Raw genomic sequence first — 11774 nt, forward strand, 5'->3', positions numbered from 1 at the left:
TATTGGAAGCTGATAAACTGGCCATGGGACAAGAGCTGGTTGTCAGAGTTCCTCATTCAATTTTGACATTGTTAGAATATAAAGGACACTACTGGTTGACTAATGAAAAAATGGTCAAATATCAGGGCATGATATGTGAAAATCCACGTATCCACGTCGAGGTCCTCAGAACTCTAAACCCAGCAACTTTGCTGCCCATTGGACCTGGAAAACCTGATCACATATGTGTTGAGGTCATGGATGAAGTGTTCTCCAGCAGACCAGACCTAACAGACCAGCCTCTCAAAGTCGCTGATGCAGAGTTCTTCACAGATGGAAGCAGTTTTATAAAAGATGAGGTATGTTTTGCTGGATATACAATGGTCACTCTGGACTCCACTGTCAAGGCAGAACCTCTGCCTCAGGGAACTTCAGCACAAAAAGTAAAACTTATTGCTTTGATTCAAGCACCTCAGTTGCCAGCAGGAGTCTGTGTGGATATTTACATAGACTCAAAATATGTGTTGGCTACCCTTCATGTTCATAGGGCCTTATGTATGCTAATTAGGAGAGAAAAAAAAGGGACATAATGTATGGGCAAGAAATTCTTAAACTTTTGGATGCACTGTGGGCTCCCAGGAAGGTTGTGATTATATATTGCCAATGTCATCGAAAGGGAAACACTGTGGTTTCTCAGGCACCAGAGAGTTGACAGAGAGGCCAGGTTAGCTATCTGAAAGAAACGGGAAGAAAATCCAGTCCCAGGTTTAAATGCTGCCCTTCTGTCTGACTGACTAGCTAACAGAATAGGAGCCAACATACTCCCAACATGAAAGTAAGTGATTTAAGACTGAAAAAAGAAACTTTTCTCCTAGGTGGATGGTGGAGATTTTCTGATGGCCGGAATAGCTATCCCGGAGATTCTAGCCCCAGCCTTTATCAGACAGTTTCGCAGGAAAACATGTTGGACCTATGTTACCGCTGTTTACAGGTGATGAGTCCTTGCTTCCGCAATGCTGAAGTATAACACCAGAGAAGCACACCCAGGCAAGTTTAGAGTGGAAAGTAGAAACTTTATTAAGGACAGCAGAAAAGACTTCTCCCTGGAGGAAGAAGGGTACCCAAGAGGTGGAATCTGTGGAAGGGATTATAGCTAAGGTCTTCTTTCATCTTTCCCACATTTCTGTCCTTTGTTCTGTTATCTTGCAGTGATAGAATGTAGGTGAGAAGACTAAAGGTGAGGGGTAGATGGGCCAGAGGAGTAATCTGGGCAGGAAGGGCCTGGGGCTGCCTTTGACTAGTACTTCCCAGTTTGCTGGGAGCTGCTTCTTTAACATTCCTTTAGAATGGGCTCTGGGCCTTGGGAACATTAACATTTCAATTTCCCCAAGTGCTGCTCTGCTTTCCTGGGCTCCATTCTCAACATGGCCTTCATTTTTTATTTTACTGGATATTAGACCCGATTTACCTAACTACAATAACTACCTATCTTTAAATGTGGCTTCACATACAGCACTTGAGACAGTTCTATGTCCCCTGGCTCACAAGCAACACCTGGATGATCTGCAAACAATGTGAAGTTTGTGCTCACAACAATCCTTGTCAGGGGCCAGAGCTCCCAACAGGAATCCAAACTATAGGAGGAGCATCTTTTGAAGACTTGGAAGTAAACTTCACTGAACTACATGCTCAGGGGGCTATAAATAACTTTTGGTTTTTGTGTGTTTATACTCTGACTGGGTGGAAGCCTTTCCCACCCCCACTGAAAAGGCTAGGGAGATACTAGGATGCTTCTCTGGGAAATTATTCTCAGATTTGGTGTCCCAATAATTGTTGGCTCAGACAATGGGCCAGCTTTTGGGCAGAGGTGATATGATTACTGACCAAGAGTGTAAACATCAGATGGAAGTTACATACTGTCTATAGACTTCGGAGTTCTGGATGAACAGGACTTTAAGGTTCAATTGGATAAGCAGTGTCAGGAGACTCACTTACATTGTGATGAACTTCTCCCTATTACACCGTTGAGGATTAGATCTACTCCCACTAGGAGGAATGAAAGTATCCAGGGAATTGGCTTCTTTCTCATTTCATTATGATTGTAGAGACCTGCCTTGTGGCCTTTCCTATGCCTTCTAGGAATGGAGGAAAATCCTTCAAACTTGATTCTCTAGGATAGCAACACTTTTTCATGAACATTCTTAGGTCAGTGTTTAGACAAGAAATTCATTGCTGTGATGGATCCTCTTGTAGCCTGGCTGGAATGGAGCTTGCTTTGTCATTTGTTTGGTACAGATTCTGGAACAGCCTCCTCTGCTTTATACAGCTGGATATGATTCCAGATTTACAGTCCAGAGTCCCAGGCTACATTCCCAGGCTTTCTCCTTACAGTATAAACAGTGTCTCTCTCATACTCTTTGTTGAAATCTTGACAGGCCTGCAAGGCTCACTAAAAGAAAAAAAAGTGGCTCTTCAGAAGAGAAACCTCTGCATGAAGCTGTTGCTGGTGTTCTTCAAGGGAAGTCTCTATCTGGCAGTGCTTTCTGAACTTGACTGTGACTCTGAATCATCTGGGGATGCTGCTAAGGTCAGATTCTGATGCTGGGGTGGGGTCTGAGATTCTGAGCTTCTGAGATTCTAGCAAGTTCCCCAGTGCTGCTGCTGCTGCTGCTGCTAAGGGAACAAGAACTGCAAGGATGTACACACCAGTGCAGAGGCAGGAGATTGCCACATTAGCACAAGAAAGGTCCAGAGGGAGAACTCAAGGCCAGCCTGTTGCCATGACACCAGATTAATGACACTGAGCAGAAAGAGGGATGATCCCTGGAGTAGTTATCAAGTGATACCATCTTAATTACTCATTGAAAAGAGTGCTGCTTCCACCAGAGCATTATTTCCTGATCAATAGCCCTGTCTTGTCAAATATGCTTTCTGGCCATTTATAACCGAACCTTTGTTGTACTTGTCCTGAGAAAGAGAACCAGCTTCTCAGTCATCTCTACTTATCATCAGCCCACATCCCTCAGGACCCACAGAAGTTTCTGTGTGGAGCTATTCTGAGTGGTTGGAAACTCCTCATCACTTGCTGTGTGTCAGGGACTTTGGGCTATGGATTACAGAGGCAGGCATCTCCCCTTGTAGCCCTTGTGTTATGCCCCTGAGGCAGGCCTCTGTTTGAGGGAAGGGAGGGGGTTCTTGTGAGCCCTCTTTGAGGCATTTTGACCTGGGCTTCCTGTTGTTGCCTGAAGGCTTGTTGCTGGCCATCCCATAATGTGCTGAGATATGGTCTGGAAGGCAGAGTGGCCCTCCCTCCCCTCCATGATACCACCTCATTGATTAAAAAGGTTATTGATGAATACAGGGGATTGAATACTGTCCTCCCCAAATTTCCCTGTATTCCCTTTTCTGTATGCCTCTGATTAGAGTTGGCAGTTTTTGTTTTTTTTTTACAAGGTTGGTGTTTTGTTTTGTTTTGACCTTTATTTTGTTTATTTATATGTGGTGTGGAGAATCGAACCCAGTGCCTCACACATGTTAGACAAGTATTCTACCCTGAGCCACAACCCCAGCCTGAGGCCTTTCCTTTCTATGGATCTTTTGTCTCATCACTGAGGAGGCCTGGAGACTTGGCAGAGTTAGCAGAGCAGTCCCTGTCACAATGCAGTGATGCCAGCTGACACCATCCTGCTAAAGACCTCTGGACAGAGAAGATGGTCCTGATGCTTGGCAGTGATCTATAGAAGACCTTCTGTATAGAAGGGAAGTGAACCAGGAACCCAGAACAGCTGGCTTGAGCCTTGAGCACCCTTGTTGGCTGATGCCTTCTTGGGGTTCTCAAAAACTAAAGTGATGGGAATGTGTAGGATCTAGGGTGCCAAGTCCTGGTGCTCCTGATGAAGGCCTAGTTCTTTCAATTGACTCTAATTCCTACCTGTGAGGGTATTGTCTGCACTCAATCATTTCTTCTGCCTAGTTTATCAACTGTGGTGTGTTGATGAGTCCACCTGTGGGGTTCCCAGCCTCAGCCCTGGTCAGGTGTACTACTAGAGGTCAGCAGGAGAGGGGTTCTCTCTGTTGGAAGAATGCTGCTGGCTTTCTCCACTGGCCTGTGTGGAGCAGCATGGAGCACACAGACAAAGAGCACACTGATGGGCCTGGTACTGATACAGTCAGCACTGTTACAGTAAGCAGCTATTACCACCTGGCAGGGCCACTTTCCAGGGTTTAGCACCATGACAGGAAATGTTAAACTGATTAGGGACTTTGCCATCCTGCCAAAGCATGTCTGGGGAAGTCACCGCCAGAGGTTGATGAGCCAGACATATATGTGCAGCACTGAGAGGTTGGTCTGTCCAGAAAGCTCAGCTTCTGAATTGAGGGGCAGGGCTTGTAGCAGTGCAAATACAGCCAGTCCCAGAGGATCTTCAAAGACCCCTTGGGCACATTCTCCCTGCACTTCCTTTTGCCAGCCAGGGAGAGAAGGCTTTGGTCCCCACCCAGATCATGTCTGACATGGTGTCTAGGAGCTAGACAGGACCTTGGATGAGCTTTTCTTGATGGCTTTCAGACTCACTTGGCCTCATCTGGGCATTCTGGGTGGGACAGGGGAACTGGGGTTGCACACAGCATATCGACCAGGCCTGACAGCTCACAGGTCTAACCTCCTTAACTTTTTTTTAATATTTATTTTTTAGTTGTAGTTGGACATAATACCTTTTTATTTTATTTATTTATTTTTATGTGATGCTGAGGATTGAACCCAGGGTCTTGGACATGCTAGGTGAGTGCTCTACCATTGAGTGACAACCCCAGCCCTAACCTCCTGAGCTTTGAGAGAATACATCCATGCTGTTTTAACCCATTAAGTGAGTGTGGTAAATTGTCTGCACTCAATCATTTCTTCTGCCTTGTTTATCAAGTACTTAAAGTCTGAATGTCTGGCTTTCTATAATTAGATTTTGGGCTGTTGAAGGAAAAAAATATTATTATTTACATTTTTTTTTGTTTTGAGTATTTCTTTTATTTCTGTGCCCCCAACCCAGTATTGGGAATTGAACCCAGGGGTGCTTTACCACTAAGCTTCATTCTTAGCCCCTTTTAAAAAATGTTTTGTTTTGAAACAGGGGCTCATCAAGGTGCTAAGGCTGGCCTCAAACTTACAATCCTCTTGCCTCAGCCTCCTAACTTGCTGAGATTACAGGCATATGCCATGATGTCCAGCTTTTTTTATGTACTTCTTAGTAACCAGAAAATTGCATACACATATATAATCACCTCTAAATAAGTATGCAACTTAATGCAATAGCATTTTACTTTTTAATTTTTTCTCCTCTTTTTAAAATTTTTTCTTTTAGATATACATGATGGTAGATGTATTTTGACATATTTTACTTACATGGAGTACATCTTATACTAATCAGAATCCCATTTTTGTGGGTTATACATGATATGGAGTTTCACTGGTCATGTATTCATTTATGCACATGGGAAAGTCATGTCCAATTCATTCTACTGTCTTTTCTATTCTTATCCCCGCCTTCCTTTCATTCTCCTTTGTATAATCCACTGAACTTTCATAGCTGCTCCCATTGTTAGATCTGCATATTAGAGAAAACACTTGACTTTTGGTTTTTTAGAACTGGCTTTATTTTACTTAGCATGATAGTCTACAGAGCCATCCATTTACCACCATTTCATTCTTCTGAGAATATTCCATTGTGTATGTATACTACATTTCCTTTATCCATTCATCTGTTGAAGGATAGGTTGGTTCATAGCCTAGCTGTTGTAAATTGAGCTGCTATAAACAGTGATGTGGCTGTGTCATTGTATAATGCTGATTTTAAGTCCTTTAGGTATATAGTGTGGAGTGGGATAACAGGGCCAAATGCTAGTTCCATTCCAATTTTTCTGAGGAATGCAAAAACATTTTAAAAGTCAAAAATTTTAAAAATAGGGCTGTGCGTATAGCTCAGTGATACAGTGCTTGCCTAGCAAGCAAGCACAAGGCCCTAGGTTCAATTTCCAGCATTGCAAATAAACAAATAAATAGATAAAATTTAAAAATTAAAACCCCCAATTGTTGTCATTTCAAAAATGATCATTGAACTCATTGATGAAATTATAATGTAATTCAGGGAAGAAACAGTTCAATTGTCTAACAGCCTTCCAAGGAAGCAGCACTTTGTAAAGAATGGTATGTCTGTGTCCATTTTAGTGGCAAGTTAAGCTGCAATACAAATGAATGGGCTATCTTTGTTGCAAATGAGTTACCTACAGATGAAATATACCACTTTCTTACTAGCTTGGGGAAGAGATCAGCCTGCTTGCTAAGGAGAATGAATTGTTAGTGCTTGAGAAGTGGGGAAAACTCTGAAGGGTCCTGAATTCCAAATGCTTATCTGGTGCTTTGTGTACGTTTTGTTGAATTTAATTTTGTACTTTAAAACAGAAAACTTCCCCTTTAATAAATCAATACAGTTGACATTCTACTTAGTATTACACATATAATAAAATGATCTCAGGGGCTGGGGCTGGGGCTCAGTGGTAGTCAACTTGTCTGGCATGTGTGAGGCACTGAGTTCAGTTATCAGCGCTGCATATAAATAAATAAAATAAAGGTCTATCAACAACTGAAAGTAAATTAAAAAAAGAAAGAAAATGATCTTAGTCCTGATGTTCTGCCACAGAATGCACACACCATTGGAAAAATGATAAGAGAGTTCTTGAGTCTCTTAAGGAAAATAGAATGAGCAATAATGCAAGCATGAAGTGAGACAAAAGGAGATTCTCTGTTCTTTTAACACAGTTAATTTTTTGATATACTGATTTGCTAATCCCTGCTGCTGCTTCTATGTAAGAGAACATTAGTCATCTTGACCCATTGGGCTTTAATGATTTTGGTAATTGTCAATTCCATTTGCATTTTCCTTTTGGAGGCGGGACCAGAGACTGAACTCAGGGGCACTCAGCCTATTTCCAGCCCTAGTGTATTTTATTTAGAAACAGGGTCTCACTGAATTGCTTAGCACCTCACTCTTGCTGAGGTTGGCTTTGAACTTGCAATCCTCCTGCCTCAGCCCCCTGAGCCGCTGGGATTACACCACGCCCAGCTGCATCTTCCTTTTGACCATGCAATTGCACTCCAAGGATAGAGGAATTTTGCAGCAATGTCTAAAATTGAGCAGAAAAAGATTTATCTCATTTAAAACACTTGGGTAAACAGGGGAGAGAACAAAGAGTGTGCTAGTAATACTGGCCCCTGCTGCATGTCTGCATGTACTCTGGATGAGATTCATGGCTTATCAACAGTCATAGCTACTGTCTGTCATTGTTGCTGCTTCTTTCTCTTGGTCCCCTAGGCACCTAAACAACTTAACTAAGATGGAGTCCCTAGAAGGAAAAAGTTTATTTTTCTGTTTCCCCCAAATGGGTGGCCAGGCTGTATTGCTCCAATGCCAGTCTTCCATACATCACAACTGTCTGCTTGTCCTTGGCCAGCTGCTTAAGGTACACTGGGCATGCTATTAGGCATATTGGCTGAAATGATGAGAAATAAAATGCATCAATTAAATGACAATACATAAAAATATTTCCTTATAAATTCACAATACCGGAAATTAGCAAGTGTATGGCTTGTCTCAATTAATTTACCCCTAAAACTCTTCAAGAGCCTGAGGATGAAGGTGGCAGGTGATTTAAGTGGAAGACAGAACTTAGCTCTTAGCTAAGGTGCTCTGAGCCCCTCACCTTAGTTTGAGTGTGGTGCTGAATCCCAGTGCCAAGGGTGAATGGGTTGTCTTCTCCTTCTGGTCCTCTTATTTTGTGATTGTGTCTTGTCAACTGTCATTGTCTTCTTCCTCTGTGCCCCACTGCATCTGTTTTGTGCTTTTCCTGTGTCATTTTGCCTTTAGGGTAATTTTGGTTGTTTATGTTGGGCCTCAGCTACTATTAAGATTAAGTTTCTTGACAGTCAAAAATTTATTACTCAGGCTGGGGCTGTAGCTCAGTGGCAGAGAACTTGCCTAACCTGTGTGAGGCACTGGGTTGGATCCTCAGCTCCACATAAAAATAAATAAATAAAATAAAGTCATGCTGTCCATCTATAACTATAAAATTTTTAAATTATCACTCATATTTGTCTCTTTTACAACATATCAAAGCTCTGAGCACATACACATTTGCTGAGTATTTATTGACTGAATAATGGCAACTGATTGAATTATTATTTTTTTCTATTTTTTTTTTCTGATTGAATTATTAACTTACAGATTCTTACAGAGCCAGGTCTGCAATGGCCTGGAAGAGTTACCTGGTAGATGCTTACCAAGGATCTTTACTGTATTGTTTTAAAAATTATGTAGAATATAATTTTTTAAGCAAATTCCTTTAAAAAAATCAATGTATTTTTTAGTTGCTGATGAAACTTTATTTTATCTTATATATGATGCTAAGAATTAAACCCAGGCGGAGGTCCGGCTTCGAGGAGACGGAGGTGCGGCGTGGAGGGGGGCTCCTGGAGGTGGGGGTGATGTGGAAGCTCAGGGAGGCGACGAGGCCAGCCGCTGTCCGGTCCCGCCCGTAATCGGGTTCCAGGCGCCGGTGTCGTCGTGCGCGTGCCGCCATTCCCAGAGACCAGCTGTCCCTTGGCCGGGCAGGAGACGCCGCTCGCGCGAGTGGCCGCGGAGCATGGAAGCGGAAAACGCGGGCAGCTATTCCCTGGTAAAGTTCAAGCATTTTATTCATTTCCATTTCAACAAATGATGACTGAAGCTCCTGATGTGGCAGTCATGAAGGAACAGTAGATGCCAGGCGAAGTTCCAGCCCCAGAGCCTGCTCAGGAACCAGTACAAGAGGCTCCAAAAGGAAGGAAAAGAAAAGCCAGAACAACTGAACCAAAAAAACCAGAGGAACCCAAAAAACCTGCTGAGTCCAAGAAGTCTGGCAAGTCCCCAAAATCAAAAGAAAAGCAAGAAAAGATTACAGATGCGTTTAAAGTAAAAAGAAAAGTGGACCGTTTTAATGGGGTTTCCGAAGCTGAACTTTTGACCAAGACTCTCCCTGATATTTTGACCTTCAATCTGGACATTGTGATTATTGGCATCAACCCAGGACTAATGGCTGCTTACAAAGGGCATCATTATCCTGGACCTGGGAACCATTTTTGGAAGTGTCTGTTTATGTCAGGGCTGAGTGAGGTGCAGCTCAATCACATGGATGATCACACTTTACCAGGGAAGTATGGTATTGGATTTACCAACATGGTAGAATGGACGACGCCAAGCAGCAAGGATCTTTCCAGTAAAGAATTTCGTGAAGGAGGACGTATTCTAGTACAGAAATTACAGAAATATCAGCCATGAATAGCGGTGTTTAATGGAAAATGTATTTATGAAATTTTTAGTAAAGAAGTTTTTGGAGTAAAGGTTAAGAACTTGGAATTTGGGCTTCAACCCCATAAGATCCCAGATACAGAAACTCTCTGCTATGTTATGCCATCGTCCAGTGCAAGGTGTGCTCAGTTTCCTCCAGCCCAGGACAAAGTCCATTACTATATTAAGCTAAAGGATTTAAGAGACCAGTTGAAAGGCATTGAACGGAACGCAGACGTTCAGGAGGTGCAGTACATGTTTGATCTACAGATTGCCCAAGAGGATGCAAAGAAGATGGCAGTTAAGGAAGAAAAATATGACCCAGGCTATGAAGCAGCGTATGGAGGTCCTTACGCTGAGCATCTGGGCAACAGTGAGCCATGCAACTTCTCTGAGGACAGGCTAACAGCTGACAGTGCAGAGTTAAGAGGAGAATCAGCATTCAGTGACATTCCAAATGGGCAGTGGATGACCCAGTCGTTTACAGACCAGATTCCTTCCTTTAATAATCACTGTGGAAAACTGGAGCAGGGGGAAGGGAACCCTGCTTAAGAGTGGTGATTCTGGGCTCTGCCTACGTGCTGCAGTTTAATGCAGTTGTCAAGAAGTCAAACCTCGGTTTGCTAGCCGAGATATTTTCTCAGTACTTTACTTTAGTGTGTAATTATAGTACAGAACAGTTGTGTGGTAGAATCAACTGTATGAACCTAAGTAGTTTGGAAAAAGTAGGGGTTTTGTATGAGTTTTTGTATGTGAATTAACCATCATTCCAGCTTTTTATATACTTTATTTCATTTATGAAGAAATCAGTTTTCTTCTAGAAGTTGCTTTTGATCTGCAATTTTAAAATGCAACTGTCAAATATGTGTATTTTATTCTTAACTGTGCAAGACCTTGGCATGCCATTCTCCCTTGATGCCTAAGAAGGGCATCCTAATAATGAGTTACCACTGGTATAGAGGCAGCTGCATTGCTTTTCACACAGGAAGCTAGTGCTCAGGGGAGCCCTATTTGCTGGATTTTGGTGTAACAAAGGCTGGACTCGGAGCTCCCCAAGTTGTGTGCACACTCAGACCTCATTCCCTCGCCAATGGTAAGTGTGTGGGAAAGTTGCTTTGTGGGAGAACAGCATGACCACACAGTAGCAGGGCTGACCTGGCCTGACCTGACAGGCATTGAGCCCTGCCTTTGGCCGCCTCAACTCCTGTGTTTATCTCCTGGTGGGCAGACCTGTTCTGCTGAGCTGGGAGGTTCCAGAGAATGCAGTAGGCCTTTTATATTTTGTCATTCATCTACATTTTACTTGAGAGGCAGAAATTTGATAGGGCAGGAACTAAATTTTTCTGTCAGTATTTATGACCTTTCTAATTTTATCCTCCTTGGTTTTAAGGGTATAACATAGAAATGTTATAAGAAATGAAGTTTCAGGCTGAGCAACAGGATGCTAGAGGTGTTGGATAACCCTATTTAAACTGGTGCTTTGTGTACATGAGATGTACTAAAATTTTGCTTGCTAGGTAACTCTAATAAGCCAATAATTAAAAAAAAAATCTGTGCATCATTGTTTATTACCAGGACTAAGTGAACCTCCTGGAAAGAATGGTTTGAATTAAGTCCCTTTGTGATTTTCTAATGCATTTTTCATGGTGCTACAAGTAGTCCAGACTCTTAGGTCTGGTGGGTGTTAAGGCTGGGTATTCACTCCTAATCACTCTTGAATATTCAGATTTTATACGTACCCAGGGAGCATGCTGTTTTTGCAATATTTTAAATATCTTTGAGGGTTTTTTTGTTACCCCCAGGATGTTATATAGCCTGTTCTTCTATTTATAATAAGAGAAACAGATTCTTGTTGTGAGTCTTAACATGCTTTTTAGCTGTGGCAATGATGTATTTTATTTTTTCTTAAGTCTAGGTCAAGCTGTGTGGAAGTCATTCATGTTATTTAAATGATGTACTGTACTGCTGTTTACATCGACATTTTGTGCGGGTGCTTTGAAGTGCCTTGCATCAGGGATTAGGAGCAACTGAATTATTTTTTCATGGGACTATGTATAGCATGTAACCAGGTCATAACTATTGTAGCTTTACAATAGAGTTCCTTATTTGAGTGAAGAAAATACCCTTTAAATTATGACAGACTAATAGAGAATGGGTTTGAGGATTTTCCAAGTAAACAATCATGTTTTTCATTAAACTTGACTGAAGAGTAGTAAATGTTGATATATCCTGTACCTGATAGTATGAGACTTTTTCATTAAATAAGATTGAAAGATTTTTAAATTCATTTGAAAGTGATGGTTTTTACAATAAATAATACTAAGAATGGTTTAAAAAAAAAAAAAAGAATTAAACCCAGTGCCTCACACCTTCTAAGCAAGTGCTCTACGGCTGAGACAGAACCCCAACCCAGCCCTGCTTTTT

The 11774-nt window shown here is 42.0% G+C and overlaps 1 protein-coding gene across 1 annotated transcript; it reads left to right on the top strand.

Annotated features, from left to right (window-relative positions):
- The first annotated feature begins 8558 nt into the window (after window positions 1–8558).
- LOC124082573 (G/T mismatch-specific thymine DNA glycosylase-like) lies at window positions 8559–10827 on the top strand. The gene is given in 1 exon segment (XM_046429028.2): window positions 8559–10827. A coding segment is annotated over 1 exon segment (1119 nt). The 5' UTR covers window positions 8559–8783; the 3' UTR covers window positions 9903–10827.
- Window positions 10828–11774: the final 947 nt, after the last annotated feature.

Source organism: Marmota monax, unplaced genomic scaffold (genome assembly GCF_021218885.2).
Source record: "Marmota monax isolate L192 unplaced genomic scaffold, Marmota_monax_Labrador192_F-V1.1 WCK01_AAM20220418_F8-fsc00018, whole genome shotgun sequence".
Lineage (NCBI taxonomy): Eukaryota > Metazoa > Chordata > Mammalia > Rodentia > Sciuridae > Marmota > Marmota monax.